Raw genomic sequence first — 22,607 nt, 5'->3', positions numbered from 1 at the left:
CTCTCCGCCATCTTGGTTCCGTCTCTTTTCCTACCCCCCCCCCCCAAGTACTTTCAAAATGGACCTGGACTCAGATGTTGGAGAGTTCCCCTTCCCGGAGAGCTATATGAGAAAGAATATGTGCTGTTTATGTAGACTGATCTCCTGCTTATTGACTGACTGACTGAATGGAACATTAGATCATCTCTAACATTTCATCTAGCTCAAGACTTCTATGAATTTATGACTCCATGTATTTTTGACATATTTTGTTTAAATGACCTTTACTTATGACTATGTTCTGCTCCATTTCTCTACCAAGGGAGATATTCCTTATGATTAAGAATAAAAAAGAAGTAGGAGGAAAAAAGCAGTTCACACCAATTGAGTCAGACACCATAGGCAATGTCTACATCCTGAGTTGTCCATTATAGCAAAGAAATGAACAAGGTATATTTCCCATATGTTGTTTGAAGACAAGCCTGATCTTTATAATTTAACAATGTTAACTTTTATGCGTTTTTGCTCTCCTATTTACATGTTAGTTATTGCCTATGTTTTTCACTTTTCATAAATCCATATATCTTCTATTTTTTCTGAATATTTCATATTCCTCATATTTTAGTTTAGCACTCTTGCTTGTTGATTCTCAGACAATAGATACACAGCCTGCTATCAAATGCATATTTGAAACCTTTTCCAATTGCAAAGATTTACCAAAATCTTTCTCATTTTTTAAAAAGGGGTACTAGTTTTTTTTAAAAATCTATAGTCCAAAAACATAAACGAAACAAAAAAATAAATGCAAAGTAAATTTGAAAAACAAAACTCCATGTCAAGAGTGTTTAGCAATGGATCAAATAATAGATCATTAAAACCCAAACACAAAGGTTGATCAACATTATTTAAGTTAGATGAGAACTTGACTCTTTTTCCATGTTCTTCAATAGGAAAAAATCAGCCTCTATAGTTGAATTGAAGTAAGAGGTTTAAAAAAAAAAAAGGAAAAACAAAATTTATCTATTGTATTTTATAAGTAATCATACTTGATTCAAAAGCCATATCAGAATTACAAAGGAAAATAAACAGAAAGCAACAAATTTCCTGTCCTTTATTCTCCTTTTAGCTTACTCCATAGGCAGGAGAATTTTTATTAGCCTTTTTTTCAGAGAAAACAAAACACAAAAACCAACCAAACAAAATGCTCAAATTCTGCCATGAAAATGCTAAATGAGTAAATATCTACAAGAAGAAGCAAACCTCCCCCTCCCCATGGAGTCCCACAATAAATCAGAAAGGATTAACATTACAAAATTCTGCAAGTAAGAATCTCATGGAGGGACCCTTGGGTTCTGATGGAAGTCTTTTCTGTAGTTCAATTCATAAATAATACAGTTTTTGTTTTAAACCTTGAGTCTGAGAGCTTATAAGAGAGGGAATGATAGCTAGCTTTAGAAGAGTACAAAATATTGACATTTCCAGGTTCTTCCAGGATGGGATCAGCAACATTTAATTTCAGAAATTATACATCATTCCCATAGTGAATAGGGAAATATGTCTATTGTTTCAAGTAGCCTTGGCTAATTCTTGGAAATTTAGTTTTCATTTCAAATGGTACAAATATCACCTTTCCTGTTTAGTGTTATTATTATACTATATATTGAACAACACACATTCCTTTGTATTCCACTAGGTTTTTGGCTCCCTTACCTCTGAATCCTTTTTTGTCTTTAAATGCTTCCATTCATCAAGCTTGCTATTTAACTTGATGTATGTCTTGTTGCTTTCTTTTGTAGGCTGAAAATAATAGGATATAAACAGATTAGATGAAAATAGCCCCCATAAACATATTTCACTATATTGTTATAAATGTATATCTTTCACATAAAAAGAATTGTTTATTTGTCAATTATCCATTTCTCCACTGCTTAAAAATTAAAATTATAATAATGTTTTTAGTGCTACTTAGACTAAAGCATTGAAAAACAATAATTTTAACTATAGGAAAATATTTACTCATAATACATAAATTACACCCAAAAGGCAAGAAAATGGTTCTTGGAATAATAGCTCTTTATTACTAAAAATTTATTTAGGAAGATCACAATTTGGAAAACAACTCTTTCTCTTAATTTTTTTTAACTTTTCATCTTTTCATGAAGGTCAGCTTCCAATAAAAAGTAGATAACATTATAGGCATGCCAGCAATTTGAAGAATGATTTATAGCTTGGATGAAAATCGTGTGATCTTTCCATCACCTTGTAATTTTGAGAACTGTAAATCATGAATAATAAAAAAGGATGTTAAACTTTTCAAAAAATCCAGATGGGTACCAGTGTCATTGAGAATTCCTGAGAATCACCTTGATTGCTATCTCAGACTTGTGAGCTTGAACTGAAATTGCAGCTTATTAGTTAAGAATAGTTTTCTATTATTGTTTTTTTGTTAGTATTGCTTGCTATTTTAACATTATGTAAAAATCTACCTGAATAAAACCTGTGTAATTGGAAAAATGTATGTTCAAAAGAAAATACTCTTTGAAAAATAAGCTTTAGTGATATGAATCACTATTTATAAATCACAATTTATACAATAAATATGACTCTGTAAATGAAAGTAACTATTAAGAACTATGGTAAGTAGAATTCCCAATCCCTATGTTTTTGTCTGCCTGCATTTTTTTATTTCCTTCACAGGTTAATTGTACACTATTTCAGAATCTGATTCTTTTTGTACAGCAAAATAACTGTTTGGACATGTATATTTATTTTGCATTTAATTTATCCTTTAACATATTTAACATGTATTGGTCAACCTGCCATCTAGGGGAGGGGGTGGGGGGGACGGAGGAGAAAAATTGGAACAAAAGCTTTGGCAATTGTCTATGCTGTAAAATTTACAAAAATGTAAATAAAAAGCTATTAAAAAAAAAAGAACTATGATAAGTACAATCAGTCAACAAGCATTTATTAAGTGCTTACACTGCCAAGCACTTTGGTAAGTAAGGAAACACAAATATAAGACTAAATAAGGGCTTGGGAAAAAAACAAAAAGATAGCCCTTGCCAACAAGAAGTTTACTTTCTAATGGAGAAAGACAACACTTAAAAGTAAGCAATGATCTATGTGCCTATAGAAGACTAATTTTGACAGAGAGGTAATAACAGAAAGTACAGAAATACACATACATCTTTAAACACTACTAGTATGTGGATTTGTTTTGTTTTGTGTGACTATACTTACTTGTTATAAAGAAGGGCTTTTCGGAGGTGGAAAGGATTGATTGATGGTATTATTTTTTAAGTAAAAAAAGAAAAGAGAATGAACAATTTTTTAAATGAAATAAAATAAATTTTAATTGATTTTAAAATTAAAATTAATTTAAATAAAATAAAATTACTATATTAAATTTAAATTTGAAATACAAAATTAAACATCAAAAGTCCTCACTATAAATAGTGGAGATTCATAACAAATGTAATCCTCTTTTTCTATTCTTCTTTAAATAAGAAAATGTTCAAGTGCATTAATTTTTCAAGTTTAAAATAATAAGGATTTTTTCAAAGAAAAGCAATATTAGTATCCTCTATTTACCTGCCAAAGATAGAAGTGATAATTCATTTGGAAGCATTGAGAGGCACAGTCAGGTGCATTCTAATTCAAAAGAACTATGCTAGCAAGCAAGTGGAATGGAATTGCAGTCGAGATAAGTTTTGTACTTCTTCCTTGCTACCTTTTACCCTATTTGTTCCCTAGTATTTCGACTCTGATTTAGGGCCTGTCCATTGGGAATTTCTTTACCACCTCTTGTAAGGACTATTCATTATTGTTTCTCTTTCTGCACCATTAGGAGATTCATAGAAACAAAGAATTTCAGAGTAACAGGACTTTGAATGGCTAATCTTAACACAAACCTGAAAAAGAATATTTCATTCAATTTACCTGAAAGTAATCTTAACCTTTTTTGGTGAGGAACCCTTTTAAAAGTCCATTAAAGTGGAAACCAAATGGATGCTTATCAGTTGGAGAATGGCTGAATAAGTTATGGTATATGAATGGTATGGAATATTATTGTTCTAACAATCAGGAGGATGATTTTAGAGAGGCCTGGAAAGACTTATATGAATTGATGCTGAGTGAAGTGAGTAGAACCAGGAGAACATTATACATGGCAACAAGAAGATTATATGATGACCAATTCTGATGAACATGACTCTTTTCAACAATGAGATGATTCAGGCCAGTTTCAATGGTTTCGTGTTGAAGAGAGCCATCTGCACCCAGAAAACAATGGGGACTGAGTGTGGATCACAACATAGTATTTTCACCTTTTTCACTGTTATTTGTTTGCATTTTGTTTTTCTCATTTTTTTTTCTTTTTGATCTAATTTTTCTTGTGCAATGTAATAAATGTGGAAATATGTTTAGAATTGCACATGTTTAACTTATTGGATTACTGATATGTCTAGGGGAGATAGTAAAAGGAAGGGAAGGGAAAAATTTTTGGAACACAAGATTTTGCAAAGGTGAATATTGAAAATTATCTATGCATATGTTTTAAATATAAAAAGCTTTAATAAAAAAAAAGTCCAGTGAAGCTTATCATGCTCTTCTCAGAATATTATTTTTGAATGGATATAATAAAATTCAGAGGACCACAAAAGAAATCAATTGTATTAAAATATAGTTTTTAAAACATACATACTTTTAAAGTTCACAGATCCAAAGTTAAAAATCCCAAAGAATTGAACAGAACAAATTAGACAGACTCTCATTAGAGAGAGAACTGGGTCTAGCATCACAAAGACCACAGATTAAATCTAACCTCAGATACTAGCTGTGACATTGGGAAAATTTCTTGACCTCTGTTTTCCTCTAGTTCCTCAATTGTAAAATGAATATAATAATAGCACTCACCTTTCAGGATTGTAGTGAAGATCAAATGAGATAATATTTGTAAAGCACTTAGCACAGTGACTGAAACATAATATATAATAGGCATTTAATATATTATTGTTCACCACCCCACCCCGCCAATATATCTGAAGAATTTTCAGGTATCACTGAGTCCTTTCTTCTCTAAAATAAACTTCATCAATTCTTTTAACTCTTTAAATGATTAGTTCATTACCAGCCCTTGTTAGGCCCATAGGACATTTTTTAATATTATTTTATAGAAATACAAATACTATTTTCTTTTCCCTCTCTCCCTCCCTCCCTATCTCCTGCCCTCTTTTCTTTCCTTCCTTCCTTCCTTCCCTTCCTTCTTTTCTTTCCTTCCTTCCTTTCTTCCTTCCCTTCCTTCCTTCCTTTCTTCCTTCCCTTCCTTCCTTCCTTCCCTTCCCTTTCTTCCTTCCTTTCTTCCTTCCTTCCTTCTTTCCTTCCTTCCTTCCTTCCTTCCTTCTTTCCCTTCCCTTTCTTCTTTCCTTCCTTCCTTTCTTCCTTCCTTCCCTTCCTTCCTTCCTTCCCTTCCCTTTCCTTCCTTTCTTCCTTCCTTCCCTTCCCTTTCCTTCCTTCCTTCCTTTCTTCCTTCCTTCCTTCCTTCCTTCCTTTCCCTTCCCTTTCCTTCTCTTCCCTTCCCCTTCCTTCCTTCCTTCCTTCCTCCTTCCTTCCTTCCTTTCTCTTCCCTTTCCTTCCCTTCCCCTTCCTTTCTTCCTTCCTTCCTTCCTTCCTTCCTTCCTTCCTTCCTTCCTTCCTTCCCTTCCATTCCTTTCTTCCTTTCCCTTCCCTTCCCCTTCCTTCCTTCCTTCCTTCCTTCCTTCCTTCCTTCCTTCCTTTCTCTTCCCTTCCCTTCCCTTCCCCTTCCTTCCTTCCTTCCTTCCTTCCTTCCTTCCTTCCTTCCCTTCCCTTTCCTTCCTTTCTTCCTTTCCCTTCCCTTCCCTTTCCTTCCTTCCTTCCTTCCTTTCCCTTCCCCTTCCTTCCCTTCCCCTTCCTTCCTTCCTTCCTTCCTCTCTCTCTCTCTCTTTCTTTCTTTCTTTCTTTCTTTCTTTCTTTCTTTCTTTCTTTCTTTCTTTCTTTCTTTCTTAGAAAAAACTGCTTTATTTGGAAATTTCACTTTTGGGGCTTTTTAAAAATTAAATTAAAAAATTTTAGATCATACAAGTACATTCATTTTTTACATATTTCCATGTGAATCATGTGGAGAGAGAAAAATCAGAACAAAAAAGAAAAACCATGAGAAAAAAAAAAAGATGAAAATAGTATGCTTCAATCTGCATTCAATCTCCATAGTTCTCTTTCTGGATGCAGATGCCATTTTCCATTCAAAGTTTATTGAAATTGGCTTGTATCACTGAATTGCTGATCACCACACAATTATACTGTTACCGTATACAATGTTTTCTTAGTTCTGATAGCTTCACTCAGCATCAGTTCATGTGAATCTTTTCAAGCCTTTCTAAAATCAGCCTGTTCTTCATTTTTTAATAGAACAACATTCCATTAATTTCATATACTATTATTTATTCAGCCATTCCCCAATTGGTGGGTACCCACTCATTTTCCAATTCTTTGGCACTACATAAAAGAACTGCTACAAACATTTTTGTACATGTGGGTTCTCTTCCCTCTTTTATGATTTCTTTGGGACACAAAATGTCTGTGTAAAGCCCAATTTCTGACATCATCTTTTTTTAAAATTTTCACTTTATTTTTTGGTTTTTTCCTTTCGTTCTATTTTTCATTCATAACCATGACTAATATGGAAATGTGTTACATTATTGCATATATATATAACCTATATCAAATTGCTTATGATTTTAGGAAGAGGGGAAGGGAGGAAAGGAAGGTAGGGAAAAAGTTGGAAATCAAAATCTTGTAAAAATGAATGCTAAAAACTCAGACATTATCTTCTTTAAAAAGCTCTTCAGCTCTAAAATCTGATAGTCTCTCCCGAATCCTTTGATGATTTCTAATTACCCTAACTTCTTAAATTCACAGATTTAGAGATAGAAAAGATCTTATAATTATAGTCCTCACAAATGAGGGAAACAAATGTCAAAGTATATAAGTAGTTTAAGTTCAAGGAAGGACAATATTAAGTGCAAAGATACAACTTGAACCCAAATTCTCTGACTCCATGGTGTTTTCCATAAGATTACATTGCTTCCCTTTAATGGGCAGTAGCCATGAATGCACAACTGATGTGGTGGGGATCTTAAATTTCTTATCCCTGATAGTTGTTGGCAATGCTTTTTAGGTTCTTCTTGGCAATATGATCTGAACCCGTGTAATCATCATAAGTAGAAAATAGTCATCTCTTCTGACTAGTCTTAAGAGGATCCGTGTCATGGCTTGTACATATTCCTGGAGAAGATCTTTCTCATGCTGTAGCAGGTGGATAAATAGCTTGCCTCATTATCTCTTAGCAGGGAGTCACCAATCAATTGAAAGCCATTTATTAAGCATCCATTATATTCTAGATACTATGTTAGAGATACAAAGAAAAAAAAATTTTTTTAATTACCTGATATCAACCTGATCATCCTTGATATTCTAACAGAGAATGTAATACTATTCTTCTCTTTTTCCTATTATTCATACTGGATAATTTCTCACCTGACAGAGCATGTGAATCTACTTTACCATAACTTAGATAACAAGCATCTCCTTACTGTTCAGAGAGAGACTCATATTTGGTTTTAGTTCCAAGAATTCAATGGTTCTTTCTTTCCTCTTCTTCAGGGCATCTTTCCATTCCTTATCTTCATGACTCAAGACAAGATTCTCTCTTCATATTATTTCACTTCTTTTCTTTTTTCTTTTCTTTTCTTTCTTTAATTATAGCTTTTTATTTACAAGATATATGTATGGGTAATTTTTCAGCACTGACCCTTGCAAAACCTTCTGTTCCAAATTTTCCCCTCCTCCCCTAGATGGCAGGTAGACCAAGACATGTTAAATATGTTAAAGTTTAAGTTAAATACTATATATATGTGTGCATAGTTATTTTGCTACACAAGAAAAATCAGACTTAGAAATAAGGTAAAATTAACCTGAGAATGAAATAAAAAATGCAAGTGGACAAAAACAGAGGGAGTGGAAATACTATGTTGTGGTACACACTCATTTGCCAGAGTTCTTTCGCTGGGTGTAGTTGGTTTTCATTATTGAACAAATGGAACTGATTTGGTTCATCTCACTGTTGAAGAGAGGCACATACATCACAATTGATCATCATATAGTATTGTTGTTGAAGTGTATAATGATCTCCTGGTCCTGCTCATTTCACTCAGCATCAGTTCATGTAAGTCTCTCCTGGCCTTTCTGAAATCATCCTGCTGGTCATTTCTTATAGAACAATAATATTCCATAACATTCATATACCACAATTTATTCATTCATTCAATTTCCAGTTTCTAGCTACTACAAAGAGGGCTGCCACAAACATTTTTGCACATGTGGGTCCCTTTCCCTTCTTTAATATCTTTGGGATATAAGCCCAGTAATAACACTGCTAGATCAAAGGGTATGCACAGCTTGATAACTTTTTGAGCATAGCTCCAAATTGTTCTCCAGAATGGCTGGATGTTTTCACAATTCCACCAACAATGTATCAGTGTCCCAGTTTTCCTACATCCTCTCCAACATTCACCATTATCTTTTCCTGTCATCCTAACCAATCTGAGAGGTGTGTAGTGGTATCTTAGAGTTGTCTTAATTTGCATTTCTCTCATTAATAATGACTTGGAGTATCTTTTCATATGGCTAGAAATAGTTTCCATTTCTTCATCTGAAAATTGTCTCATTTCACCTCTTTTCACATTGAAGCTCTGCTTCTAATCTTTGTAGGAAGCATTCACTATATCTGATGATATGAGAAGAGGTGTTTCTAAAGTTTCTTCAAGTCTCCACTTGAAACTCAAGATAACACTTAAAAGTAACAGAAGTAAAATTACTGATTTTAGATTGGTTGACCTCTTATTTTTCTGTCATTGATCTATGTACTAACAAATCTGTCTCCTCCTCCTTCTCCTCTTTTACTCCTCTTCCTCTTCTTCTTTTTCTTCTTCTTCTTCTTTCTTCTTCTTTGAATTATTAACTGGTTCTTAACCTTCCCCTCAAAAACTTTTAAGAATTTACTAAATAAACTTTGCCATCCCACTATAAATTAAGAGAGGACAACTGGATAATTTGCTCAGCTATATTTTCATCTTCTTCTTAAACCAACAACTTTTTAAAACAAAATTAAAAGAGTATTAGAATAAAAAAGTCACAAGGTCTGAATTCTAATGTATTTTTGTACCTAACAAGCTGTACAATTTTTGGTAAATCACCACATTTTAGTGTCTCACTTCCCTCATCTGTAAAATGAAAGGATTGCCCTAAGTGACTGGTAAAAGTACCTTTCAGCTATCATGTCTGAAGGTTCAATACATTTAATAGAGCATAATCTATTCAGGCATTGTACCAGATTTTTAGAGACAAGAATTGGACGAGTGATCTCATTGGTACTATAGATTCTAGTGAGGAAACTACTTTTATGCATACAAGTGGGCACCTTCTCTGAAACTTATGGTCTAAAGTGACTAGAGCACTGAGAGGTAGATGACTTGCCTAGGTCACATAGACAATATATGGTAGAGGTGTGATAATGAACCAAGATATTCCTGTCTTCAAAATCACTTTTCTATCCACTTTACCACACTGCCTCCCTTGTTTTCCTTAAAAAGTTTTTTTGTTTGTATATTGCATGTTTTCCCATATCATTACCCCTCTCCCTCTTTGATAACCATCCCATAAAACAAAACAAAAAATTAAGAAAAATATAAGAGGAAAAAAACCAGTACAAAGTTTTTTTTTTCTTTTAAAATTGACCATATATACAATGTTCCATACTCATGGATCCCATATTTTGCAAAGGAGTAAAGGGTCTTCTCCTGTCCTTTATATGGAGTTATGTTTGTTCTTTGTTGTGGTTGTTTTTTACATTCACATGGTTGTAGTCACTGTGGTTACTGATTTCTTGGTTGTTCTTCATTCTGAACTAGTTCATTTAAGTCTTTTTTCCTGTGCTTCTCTGTATTTATCATATTCATTGTTTCTTACAATATAGTAATATTTCATTATACTCATTTGCCACAATTCAGCTAGCCATTCCCCAATAGGATATTTACTTTGCTTCCAGTTCTTTGCTACCACAAAAAGTGATGCTATAAACATACATTCACTTATACTGCATTCAAATACTGTTATAGTATAAGCATTCCAGATTAAGCAGCAAGAAAGGTGCCAAATGCTTAGATTTATGAAAAATATTGATTGCAAAATACTTTCCAGGTGAATCAATAATTATAATTATTAAGGCAATAATTATTTATTGAGTACTTAATATGTATATATAATTGTTTGGATTTTTAATGAATTGCAAAGTAGAATAGGGTTAATTTTATAGTCCCTGACCTTCCTGAGTTTATAATCTTGAGAAGACAAGCCTTATATACATGAGACAGATTAGAAAAGGGAATAGATTAATGATTCAGGGAAAAGATGTACCAACAAGGTATTGGAAGAGTTGGATATAAGAAGAATGATGGAACTGGTATAAGAAGTGCAGTGGAAATATTGTTGTGTGTCCTTCATTCTCAAAGAGGACCATGACATCAGGGAGGTGATGTGATGACATACAAGTGAATTGGATTTGAGAGAAAACTGTGCAAGGTCACCTGCCTCACTTTCCTGTCCAGAGCCATCTGGGTCCAATTGCAAGATATAGATCAAGTGACTGGAGATGACCGTGGACAAAATGGGAGACCTTGACCTTTTTAAACTAAGGTCTTCAACAGGTTTCAATTTGACTGAGGCTGCACTCATTCACTGGATAAGGCAAGGCAGCTATTGAGGCAAATGATCTCCTTTCTCACCTAGTCCAAAAAATCTAAATGAATGAATGAATCTGGGAGGAAAAGACTTTAGAGTTTCTAGCCAAAGCAAAAATGATTTCTATTTAAATTCAATCTGAGTCAATGAGGACCGAAACAATAACCAAATGGAACTTGACCTAGCATCTATTGGTGGCCAATGAGAATTAGATTGGTTTAGGTTTAAAGCATGATCCTTAAGAAAGAAATCTAGTTAGTAAATCCCAAAATATCTTGGGAGCAAAAGAGGAAAAAAATGCTTTTAAGAACATCTATGAGTAAGGGTATTTGCAGTAGAAGTAATGGCTCCACAGTCAGAGGACCTAAATTTGAATTCAGGATCTGATACAAGTGTCTGTGTGACTTTGGACAAGTTATGTGACTCTTTTGGACCCAAATTTCAAAATGAAGGAGTTGTACGACTGATATCTAAAATCCCTTTTAAGTCTATGATCCTATGTATGTGAGTTGCAGTCAGTTAAAGAATGTTAGAACTAGAAGTACAGATTAGTCCAATTCACTTGGTTTTTTTTTTAAGAAATGTGATAATTTAGACAATGAGATAATATTATTTCTAGAAAAAATTTGACGTAAAGTCAAATTTGCTTCAAGCAAGATGAAATATGATCTGGGGTTTGAATGATAGGGAAACTTGTAAAGTCAGAAAGTAAAATGCCAGCAGGATGGGAAGATTCCAGAAGAAGGCAGAAATTAGAGGGAAGAATGAGCATTTTGTTTGGCCAAGTGTGGAGTCTTTTTTAACAGAAGACAAAGGTCTTCTGTTGACAAATCAAATGTTGACAAATCAAAGGAAATGGAGGCAGACTATAGAAACATTAATTATATTTGGTAAAAACAAACAAACAAAATATCAAGTACACTCTAGCAATGCAATCCTTTTACTCTTCCCTAAATTAATTTTCTCATTTCTACTTCTTAGAATCCCTAGCTTTCTTCAAAATTCATTTCATATCACCTCCTGTGGGAAGCCTATTCTTATTCTGATTCTATCACAAGTGCCTTCTCCCAGAAGGTACTTTGTATTTATTTTTAATTTTCAACATATATGTACATATTTAACATACATCAGTTTTTTTGTATATGCCTATGTAATTGCTTTCCTTTAGTTAAAACTGTTTGGCTTTTGTTTTTGGATATTCAGTGCTTATTGTAGTACTAAGCACTTTAAAAAATGCTTACTTGCATAACAGTTTTCCAATAGACTATCAACTCCTAGCTGGGCAGAGACTATTTTGTTTGCAATTGCTGCTCATAGCATTAGTTCTTGGAAAATAGTATATCAGGCTTCTTAAAATTTTTCTATTCTTGACCTCTTTTCCACTGAGAAATTTTTAAGTGACTTTGGGTATATAGGCATATGAAATAGGTATACGAATCAAATATTTACTGATAACAAATTGTAATTTTGTGACTTCCACATTCAGTTAACTGAACATATCAGTTATCCCCATATGGGATCACAACCCAGACTTTAAGGAGTTGCTATATATTTCTTCCTGAAAAACAGACTTAAGTGATCTTGAATTTTTTCTCTGCTCTGTCAACTGACCTCTTTTACGGTTGTTCAAGGTGTCCCACTCTTCGTCACCATATTTTGGGGTTTTCTTGGCAAAGATATTAAAGTCGTTTGACATTTTCTTCTCCAGCTCCTTTTACAGATGAGGTAACTGAAGCAAACGGCATTAAGTGATTTGTCCAGGATCACATAGCTTGTTAAGAGTCTGAGTCTGGTTTTGAATTTGTGAAGATGAGTCTTCCTGATTCAAAGCCCTGCAATCTAGTTGCCCTACTGACCTTCCTAAAATCCCAACTACAATCTTCTTTTACTGCAAATCTTCCCAATCCCTCTTAATTCCAGTGCATTCCTTCTTTTAATGAAGTCCAATACCTGCGTATAACTTGTTTTGAATGTTTTTGTTTACCTGTTGTCTCCCCCCTTAAATTTTAAGTTCTTTGAGAGCTGGAACTCTTTTTTGCTTGTTTCTCTAGGGCTTAAGAAAGTGCCTAGCACATAGTAGATGCTTAATAAGTGTTCATTGATCGATTGAATAATCTCAAACCACAGTCTGGTTTCTGGCAGGTGAACGATATGAGAAATGAGTTCACAATTTAGCACTTTAGGGTTTAGCAATATGGTTTAATCATAATTTTAAGGTTTAATTGTTATTAAACCATAAGTTTCAATATTAAGAAATATTATGTAGGATTTCTCTACATTTAGAGGAATTTCAAAGGGACCCAAATCGCCAAAAGCCTCCTTGCTAACAAAAGCCAGGCACCTCCTCCCCATGTGAGACTGAGAGAATTCCTTCAATTGGCCCACTGGCCCATGATAAGAGTGACGTGAAAAGGTGATGTTTCTGATTTCACTGTGATCCCGATCACCCTCTGCATTCCTCTCCTCCTTTAGGACAAAGGTCTGGGACTACTCTAGGTTAGGGAGCCTTCAAGTATCTCTGGGGTGGGGGGAGGGAGGCCACCCAGGGCTTGTCCTCGGGGTATAATGGGAACTGAAGTAGAAGCCTCGGTCACTATCCCATTCCTCCCGTTTGTCCCAACCTCTATCTCTTCCTAGAGAGCGCGAATCTCCATAGCCACGCGCAACAATGACGGCTGCCTACGCTCCGGCTCAAGGACTCTCGGAGGCTGTCTCATGGACAGCGTCTCTTGAGACCACTAGGCTCTGGGGTGAAGAAACACTAGGAGTCAAAGAAGCGAAAAGGAAAAGGTCCAAAGAGCCGGGGGAGTTGGGAATGGGGATAAAGGAGGCGCGAGTCTGGAAGACGAAAGAAGGGGTGGGAGGAAATGCATATAACTACGCATGCGCGGAAAATGTCCTTTTATCCCTCCCCTCCCCGGAAGTACGTCTCCTAAGCCGTAATACGTGCGCGAGGCTCCTCCCTCATGAGTTTGTCCCCGCCCTCCCCGTTCCTCTAAGCGATTCGGTTCCTGGTTGGTGCTTCCTGGTCGCAGCTGCGGCAGTGAGTATGTGACGGGCCCGGTCCGCCTCCGAAGGGGTCCTGGCTCGGGGATGTGCACGTGCTCTTTCCTCACCCTCCCGCCCCTCCGCTGTCCCCGACTATCCGTCAGTCATAGCTCGGCCTCCCGGCCGTCCCCTCCCCCACGGCCCGGGCTGCGCCTGGCCCACGGCGGTGGCGGCGGCCTCCACGTAGCCTTCTCGCGGGGACCGTTTCTCTCACGGAGCTCCGGGGGAAGCGGGGCGGGGCGTGGGCGTGGGCTCTGGTACCTCCCTCCACCCCGCCCCCGGAATGTTGTGTTGGGGGGTGGGGGGCCTGGGTTGCGAACCCCTGCGCTAGGCTTCCAGCTGGGCCTCCTTCTACTCCGGCTGCAGGACAAGGGGGCTCCTGCAGTGATCCCAGCCCAGAGCTGTCCCGGGGCAGCTATCGGGAAGATTTTAGGGACAGTGGTCATTTCCAGAATTTAAGAGCCCCTATCCTTTGTACTGGGATCCCTTGCCCGACTGGGTTTTTCCCAGACACCAGTTGCATCCCTCGAGTTGAAATTGACTTAAGTGGAAATGTGCTAGAGATCAAGTGCAGTTAATCATTTTAAGGTATGGCGGTGGTGATGGAAAATTTCCAAGAGACGGATATTTTTCCACTGCTGAAATTAAAAAACTCAAAAAACAAAAAACGTTTGAGAGATCCTGAATCTTTATTTGGTATCTTCCTTTTCCACCCTTAAGTGCTCTATTTTTCTCCTGTTAAATTCACTTGCTGTTTTGGGGACACTTTAATATATTAAGAAGGTCAAGGAACAGAATGACACCCTAATCAAATAATATGTTTTTTGGCGGGGAGGGGGTGGTTACGGGCGATTGAAGAATTAAGAGTAGGAAATAGGAATTGTAAAAGGGATTGCCGAGTAATCCTGAAGAGATGAAGGGAAGTGGTGGATACATTTTGAGGAAGGAGTATGCCTTTGGAACAGTCATGATTTTCATGATTTGGTGATATTAAACTAGTTTAGTCCCATTTGTTTATTACCCTCAAGATCTTTTTTTGTCTTTCCTCTTTTTATGGTCACTTTTAACATGCATTTTGAGGTTTTCACCTCTGTCAGGAATTACTTAAGCCTGAATAGTAACATCAGAGATATTTTTTGTGGTTTGAGATTTGCTGTCATGTTTAATATATCAGAAATTTTAGGGTGAAATGAAGCCACGGATTTATGCATAGTCATCTTTTTAAACAATAAATTTGCAGTTACTTTAACTTTAGACCATTTGCTTCATGGTTGAATTTGAAAGGTCCATATAATAAATAAAGATTTACATGAATAGATAGTTGTATAAAATTTGTTTCCATGGGAAAATGTAGCAAAATGTACATTTTGCTTTTTGGACTTGTGATGGAAAATAATCAGAGAGCACATTATAAGATAACATTTTAGAGCTGAAAGTGACCTTAGAGATTACTACTGAAAATCTGTGTAAATTTATATAAGTTGGATTGGATTTCACTGATCTAGAAATTTGTGCTTTGGAAAACTTGAGAACTTGCTTTCCATTTTTATTATTCCTGAAGTGTTTGCTGTTAAGCAATATTCTGTATCAGTTTCCTTAGGCAGTTGAGGCCTTATTGATTTCAAAATATTTGTACAACCTAGAATCCTGTGATAATCATGTATTTATTTTTATCATGTAATCCTAGTACCTAAGAATCTGAGGACAGTAAAATGGGATGTACATAAATAAAGTGAGACTTTTAAAAAAGTTAACTTTGCTATAGATTTTTCCTCCTAACTAAGAATTACTGTTCCATTATGGTCTCTGTTATTGTTCTTCTTCAAGAAAATGACATACCTTTAAGGCCATTTTAGGTGTTTAAATTAGTGTAATTTTATAGCTTGACAAAAAGCAAGTGGGAAAAAAGGCTTATTTTATACCCTTCACATCCCTCTACAAAGGGACCCTTCTGATTAGTTAGGAAAGTATTGGGAATTCTTCACATTTATCAAGAAGAGTCTGGAGCAAATGATAAACATTTTATATACTTCCATGAAAGTTTTTCTTAAAGCAAATTAAATACATTTGAATTTAATTAGTTATAACTCGACTAAAAAAAGCCTCGGGCAAATCTCTGAGCCAGCATATATCAACTAAACAGATTGCAGGTTTTGGTGAGCACAGCTTTCCAGTTTGGAAGGTACAAAATCCTCTTAATCAAAGGCCACAGGGGCCCAAATGCTAAATTTATTTTCCAGTGTTTCAGTAACAGGCTCAGATAGGAGGTTTAGCAGATCTTATTATGTGACTGTAGTTTACTTTTGGCATAAATATATGGGTGTGCCTATGGCTATATTCTTAATCCTTTCCCTTTAGGAGTATTCCAAGAGGAATTTAAAATTTTAAGTTTGTAATTTAGGTATTTAATTTTTTCTTTGTTACATAGTCTTATGGATCCCATGTGAACTTTAAATAAAGCGTAATTCTTTTTGATTTTTAAAAAGATAAAGTTTTCTAAAGAATGAAAAGGGTTTGCTTCTATATTTGTAGCATTTTAAGATGCATAAATTAGCAGTCTAGCATTTCAATATGAACTGATAAAAGTTACAAAAATTATAATTCAGATAGTAACAGTAAAATTGTAATAACATAGGGACATGAGGGATCTATTTTAAGAGCATTACAAGTACACTCCAAGCTTTACCGGGAAAAAAAATGGTTTGCTTCTTTGGAAAAATACAAAACAAAAACATTGTCAGAATATAAAATCTTCCTGATATTTTCAGTAAAGAATTTGATGATTAAGTACATTACCTCTTTTCCTAATAGTATTTAGATTTTGGTTATTTTAAGTGGCAGAAATGTGTAATTCATATATTTCATTTGTAATTGAGTAGAGGATTTAGCATAGCATGATGGAAAGAAGAGAACACTTCTATGTGCTATACACTGTGCTAAATACCTTACAAATATGTGATTTGATCCTCATGATAACCCTGGTTGTTGGTGCTATTATTGTCCCCATTTTACATTTGGGGAAACTGAGGCAAATAGAGTTTAAGTGATTTGTCCAGAATCATAGAATTGTTTAGTGTCCAAAGCCAGATTTAAAATCAATCAGTATTTACTAAGCACCTACTGTGTGTCAAGCACTATGCTAAGCACTGGAGAAACAGGCACAGTCCTTACCCACTAGGAGTTTACAGTATAATGGAGAAGAGAGCAGACAAATATAAATACTAAATAATTAATCAAGGGAATGTACTAGTATTGAAAGAGCTTGGAAAAAAAGATGGTAATAGATGGAATTTTAATTGGATCTTAAGAGAACCAGAGAGATCTTGGGTAGATATTAGGAGAGAACTTTCCAGGATGGAGGACAGTTAGAGAAAATGTCCAGAGGCAAGAATGAACTATCTTGTTTGGGGAACAGTTGGGAAGCCAGTGTTTCTTCTGAGTCAAAGAGTATGGCTAGAAATAGTGTAAGACAGAAAAGGTAGCAGGGGATTAAATTTTTCAGCACCAGAGAATTTTGTAGTTGATCCTGGAGATAATAGGGAACCAATTGAATTTGAACCAAGTCAGTGGAAAAGAGCCTTTTGACTCCTTTTCAACTGAGAAATTTTTATGGGATTCAGTAAATGTTTGATTTGTACACATACTTTATATGTTAGTATATATAAAGTATGTGTACAAATCAAATGCTACACATACTTTATATGTTAGTATATATAAAGTATGTGTACAAATCAAATGCTTACTGATAATAAATCAATTTCAAAACATTTCTTTGGCATACATATAATTTTATCTTTTATTAAAGATGGAAGCAAATTTGCATAATAGATGGATGTGCTTGTTTATTTTTACAGAAAGAATTAAAACTTGGTGAAATATTTGATACCTTTTACTGTTGCCAAATTTTTTCTTACCTCCACATTCAGTTACTAGACCCCCCCATAGAAGGTCACAACCCATAGTTTAAGAAATTTTGCTGTAGAATATATAAATGAAATGAGAGTTTTAAAAGATTGGAAAGGTAGAAAGGAGCCAAGTTGTGAAGAGCCTTATGTGCTAACCAGAAGACTATATATTTGGTTCTAGAGTTGATAGGGAGCTCCTGGATTTAAGTGAGTAGAGGGACTGACAAGGTCAGAACTGCACTTTGGAAATAAGTTTGACAATTCTTTGCAGGATGGATTGAAGTAGAATGAGACTTGAGGAAGGGAGACCAATTGTAAGGATGTTGCAGTGGTCTAAGAGGGGGGAATGAAGGTCTGAAGTAGCGTGCTGTGTGAAGGGAAAGGAAGTATAGGAAAGATATCATAAAGGTAGAAATGACACAATTGGCAACAACTGATTGCATGTTTGATGGTGAGTGAGAATGTGTGGTCAAGGACGACAGCAAAGTTGCCAACAGGTGAGGAGGTGGTCAGTCTTGCCCTTACTTATAATAGGGAATCTTGGAAGATGATGGTTTGAAGTAAAAGATAACAAGTTCTATTTTGGATATGTTGAGATGGAGGTGTCTGTGGGATATTTAGTTTGAGATATCTTAAAGAATGAGATTGGAGCTCTGAAGAGAGATTGACCTGAATCTGTAGGTCTGGAAATCATCTCTTTAGTGATGATAATGCCATCCATATGAATTGATGATGCATTTGAAAAGAGTGTTAGAAAAGAAGGCTGAAAAAAAGCAGTTGGGTAGAAGGAGAAGCCAGAGAGAGAGAGTAGTGTCCTAAAAATCTAAAGAGAAGAGAGTGTCAAGGAAGAGAGGTTGCTCAACATTTCTTTGGTATACATATAGATTTAGCAATTTGGAGGTCATTGGTAACTTTGGAGAGAGTAGTTGGAGTTAAATTATGAGGTTAGAAATGTCATTTCAGATGGTTTAGAAGAGAGTTAAGAGGAGAGAGGAAGTAGAGGTACTGAATGTAATATTCTTTTAAGGCATTTGGTCAAAAAGGGAAGCAGAAATATAGGATGATAGTGGAGATGGTAGGATCAAGTGAGGATTTTTTGAGGATGGTTCAGACATGAGTGTGGGTGGAAAAGAGCCCTTAGATTGGGAGAGTTGAAGACTAGAGAGGAGTATATGATGCTGGTGGTAATCGGTTGGGAAGATAGTAAGAGCTGGGATCAAGGGTGCTTGTGGGAACATTTGACTGCAAAGAGAAGGACCACCACTTCATCAGAGACTGGTGGAGGAAGAGATAGTGGGGAACAATATGAAAATGAACAGAGTTGAGGAGGTGAGAAGGACCTCTTGTCAAATGGTTTCAGCTCTTGGTGAAGTATGAGGCAAGGCTCTCAGCTGAGAAATTGAAGATAAAAGATACTGAAGAGTCTTGGGGTTTGGAATAGCCATTTTAGTGGGTGTGAGAAAAAAATTGAATAGAATAATGAAGGATTGTCTTACAGTTGAGATTTGATAACATAAATTTATAGTGAACCCAATCAGTATGGCTTTGTGATTTCATTTTCCTTTAGCTGCATGTGAATGCAAGTGAAGGAGGTAAGTAATCCAGGGTTGTGATTTGGCAAAGTGTGATCAATGATAGGATAACAGGCAAGAAATTTAAAAGGAGAGAATTGCCTTGAAGTGGTTCAGTCAGAGGTTGAAATTGGAAAAGTGAGAATGTAGTTACTGCAGGAGTAAAAGTGCCTGATAAAGCATTGAGGGTGGGGGAATTGCAGGCTGTAATGGAGACAAAAATATTAAGGATTATAAGCAGAGAGAAAGACAAAGTTGTAATAATTTATGATCAGATAAAGGAATTTTGGAGTTTAATGATATGGAATTGGAATCCATGGGAGATGGCATTATCCAGGGTATAAGTATCTCAATATGTTGCTGAGATGGAATGGAGGAATAATTCATGAGAATTGGGTGGATTGAAGAATTTGGAAATAAGCATATTTAAAGGATTGCTTCCCTGTCTCCTCTCCTATTGTATGAGGGCACTGATATTGTTGGGGACAAGACAAAAGATTTTTTAGGAGAACTGCACTAATTGCAAAAGGAGGAAGGATGATCTAAAGGTTAATTTAAAAAAAAAAAAAAGAAAGAAAGGAAAAAAGTGAAGGGCCAGTGTGGGAACAAATGAAGGCTACTTTTAAGTTAGTTTCTTAGTGTTTGGGTCACAGCATGATGAACACTAACAGTTGACTCTAGTGAGTTTAATTCTACTTCATTACAATTCTTAAAAAATTTTTACTTTTGTTATTGTCCCTACTTCCTATGCTGGGCACTTTACCAACTATCTTGTTGCCAAATCAGGGTATCCTGTAGGTTTTACCTTTATCACTGGAACTTCTACCCTTGAGCCCCTGCTATCCCAGTTGGTACATGCCACATCAAGCCCACTAATTTCAGCTCTAACCAGTCTTTATTTTATTTCCTACTTCCATCTATTCTAGGATTACCTTGTTTTGTCTGTGTGTGCTTCTTCCTCAGTTGCCTTCATTTCTGAAATGATTCCTTTTTATGGGCATTTTCTCCCTTTATTGTCTTTGCTTTTGTATTTGTATCCTTGGTGCTTAGCACTTAAATGCTTAAGGAGACTGTGGAAAGAACATTGGTTCTGGAGGCAGACTTGGGTTCAGATCTTCTCTGCTATCTGTGGACCTCAGTTTCCATAACTGAAAAATAAGGAGGTTGAGCCAGATGGCCTCTAAAGTCTCTTCTTCCCATTTCAGTGATCAGTGTTTCTAATGAGGAAAGTGGTGATCTTAATGGAACAGTCTGAATTGCTTTCTTCTTGATGATCACTAAAAAGAAGTATATGGTTTATATGATATGAGTTTGGAGGTAGAAGCCATGAGTCCAGATCCACGCTTGCTCTTATATTACCTGTATGAGGAATAAGGTACTCTTTCAGTCTCAGTTTTGTAATTTAAATGAAGGTATTTGATTAGATATTTTCTAGACTCCTTCCACTTAGAATTTTATAATTCTATGACATCCTTGTTAAACTTCCAGTGTTGCTAGTGGATAGTTTCTTATGTAACATTTAAATATATTTACAGCATTTTGTTACTTAATTGTTATTGAGAATATTAGGTGTCAGTGCATAAAGGTATAAGAAAACGTGTATATTTAATACAGCCATAATATTTTTTAATTTTTAAAAATTATTAAAAAGATTAATTCCCAGAATTATCAGATTTTTCTGTTTTTGCTTTTATAGTGATATGACTTTGTACTTCTTAAATTTGATCCCATTTTCCTAAATACTCACATCCTTTGTATGATACTGTCTTTTACAGCATTAAGGTCGCTGCTTTTTCACGATGTTTGGTGGGTTTGAGAATATAGAAGCATATGAAGATGACCTTTACCGAGATGAATCATCCAGTGAACTGAGTGTTGATAGTGAAGTGGAATTTCAACTCTATGGTCAAGTACATTATGCACAGGACCTTGGTAATGTCACTAGGGAGGAAGACAATGAAGAAAAGAGCTCAGAGGATCCTGAATCATTAAATATTAAAAAGACAAATCAGAAGAACTTAATTGTTCTTTCAGATACTGATGTTATCCAGATATCAGATGGTTCAGAGGTCATCTCTTTGTCTGATGAAGATAGTATCTACAGATGTAAAAGAAAAAACAGAGGAAACCAGGTATTGGAAAATCAGTGTGATCAGCATTCTGATGAACTCTCTAGAAAGAAATGTAAGAGAGGTAATAAGAAGTCTAAACATGGAGAGAGATCTAATGTGATTCAGGAAGTTATGGTTATAGAGGATAGTTCAAATGAAGAGAAGGAGATCACTATTTCTGAAAGTGGAGAAAGTGATGTGGAGAGCTGGATGTTACTGGAATGTGAAGTAGATGACAAAGATGATAACATTCTTCTCAACCTCGTGGGCTGTGAAACCTCTGTTGATGAAGGTTAGTACTATTTTATCCATATTTAGTTATGTTAACCATCATCTCTCATCACTGAGAAGTACCTTGCCTCTAAGGAGATCCATTTACGACAGTTAAAGCCAACGTCTTGGGTCTTGTGACCCTTACAAAAGATAGAATCTTATAAATTTTTATAGTTAAATTTTATTCCTTATCTTCTTATCTTTCAATGTTATTTCACATGAAGATGTTTTTTGCTCATGCCTCCTCTGATGCTAGTATAGAATTTATATACTTTAGAACACTGAGACACAACTTCTCAGTTTGTCCTTTTAGTGACAGGTTAATGCTCCATCCAGCACCAACTCTATGCTTGGTCATTCTATTAGAAGATTTCTCTGCTATGTAGCTTACTTGGGGAAGAATTAGAGCATTGTTACAAGACCAAGCTAGACAGCATAGAGTTTGCTAGGGCAGTAAGTGGGCATGGAATTAGTTATAGAACTGGGTGGAGTAATTAACTTTTGGTCCAGTAATAAAAGGGAAAACTATGAGGAGCTAGGGTAGATAGTAATATAATGAATTTGGGTTCCTTGAGTCTTTAGAATCTAATATTTAGATTGTCAGAAGTACCATTTAGCATTGAAAAATTTCCTAAAATTCTGAGCAAAGAATTGGAATAGTAAGTAAAGTGTTGCTTTAATATATAGTAAGACTGATGAGTAGAAAAGGTCTGAAATACTAAGGGATATATTTATGTTTCACATCAAAAAACTTTTTGAGTCCCTGCTAGGTTATAAGAGACTTTGGGGAAAGAGGTACAAAAGACCAAAAATTATTCCCAGACTCCAGGAAGATTATGTGACACTATAACAGTTATGAAATAGTGTATGTATATAAGAAATAATTAGCAATGTCAGATAGT

The 22,607-nt window shown here is 35.5% G+C and overlaps 1 protein-coding gene across 3 annotated transcripts in view; it reads left to right on the top strand.

Moving 5' to 3' along the window:
• The first annotated feature begins 12,984 nt into the window (after positions 1-12,984).
• ZCCHC7 (zinc finger CCHC-type containing 7) overlaps positions 12,985-22,607 on the top strand; it is a 270,988-nt gene continuing 261,365 nt past the window's right edge. The window contains exons 1-2 of one of the 3 annotated variants that reach the window (XM_051996084.1): positions 12,985-13,840; positions 21,097-21,724. In XM_051996084.1, coding sequence (XP_051852044.1) covers positions 21,121-21,724 — 604 coding nt within the window. In that variant the 5' untranslated portion in view covers positions 12,985-13,840; positions 21,097-21,120. Of the gene's footprint in view, positions 13,845-17,553; positions 20,697-21,096; positions 21,725-22,607 lie in introns of those variants that run through there. The other 2 variants (XM_051996092.1, XM_051996098.1) reach the window with 2 other exon arrangements.

This window comes from Antechinus flavipes, chromosome 1 (genome assembly GCF_016432865.1).
Source record: "Antechinus flavipes isolate AdamAnt ecotype Samford, QLD, Australia chromosome 1, AdamAnt_v2, whole genome shotgun sequence".
Lineage (NCBI taxonomy): Eukaryota > Metazoa > Chordata > Mammalia > Dasyuromorphia > Dasyuridae > Antechinus > Antechinus flavipes.
This window is presented reverse-complemented; position numbering and strand designations above follow the sequence as displayed.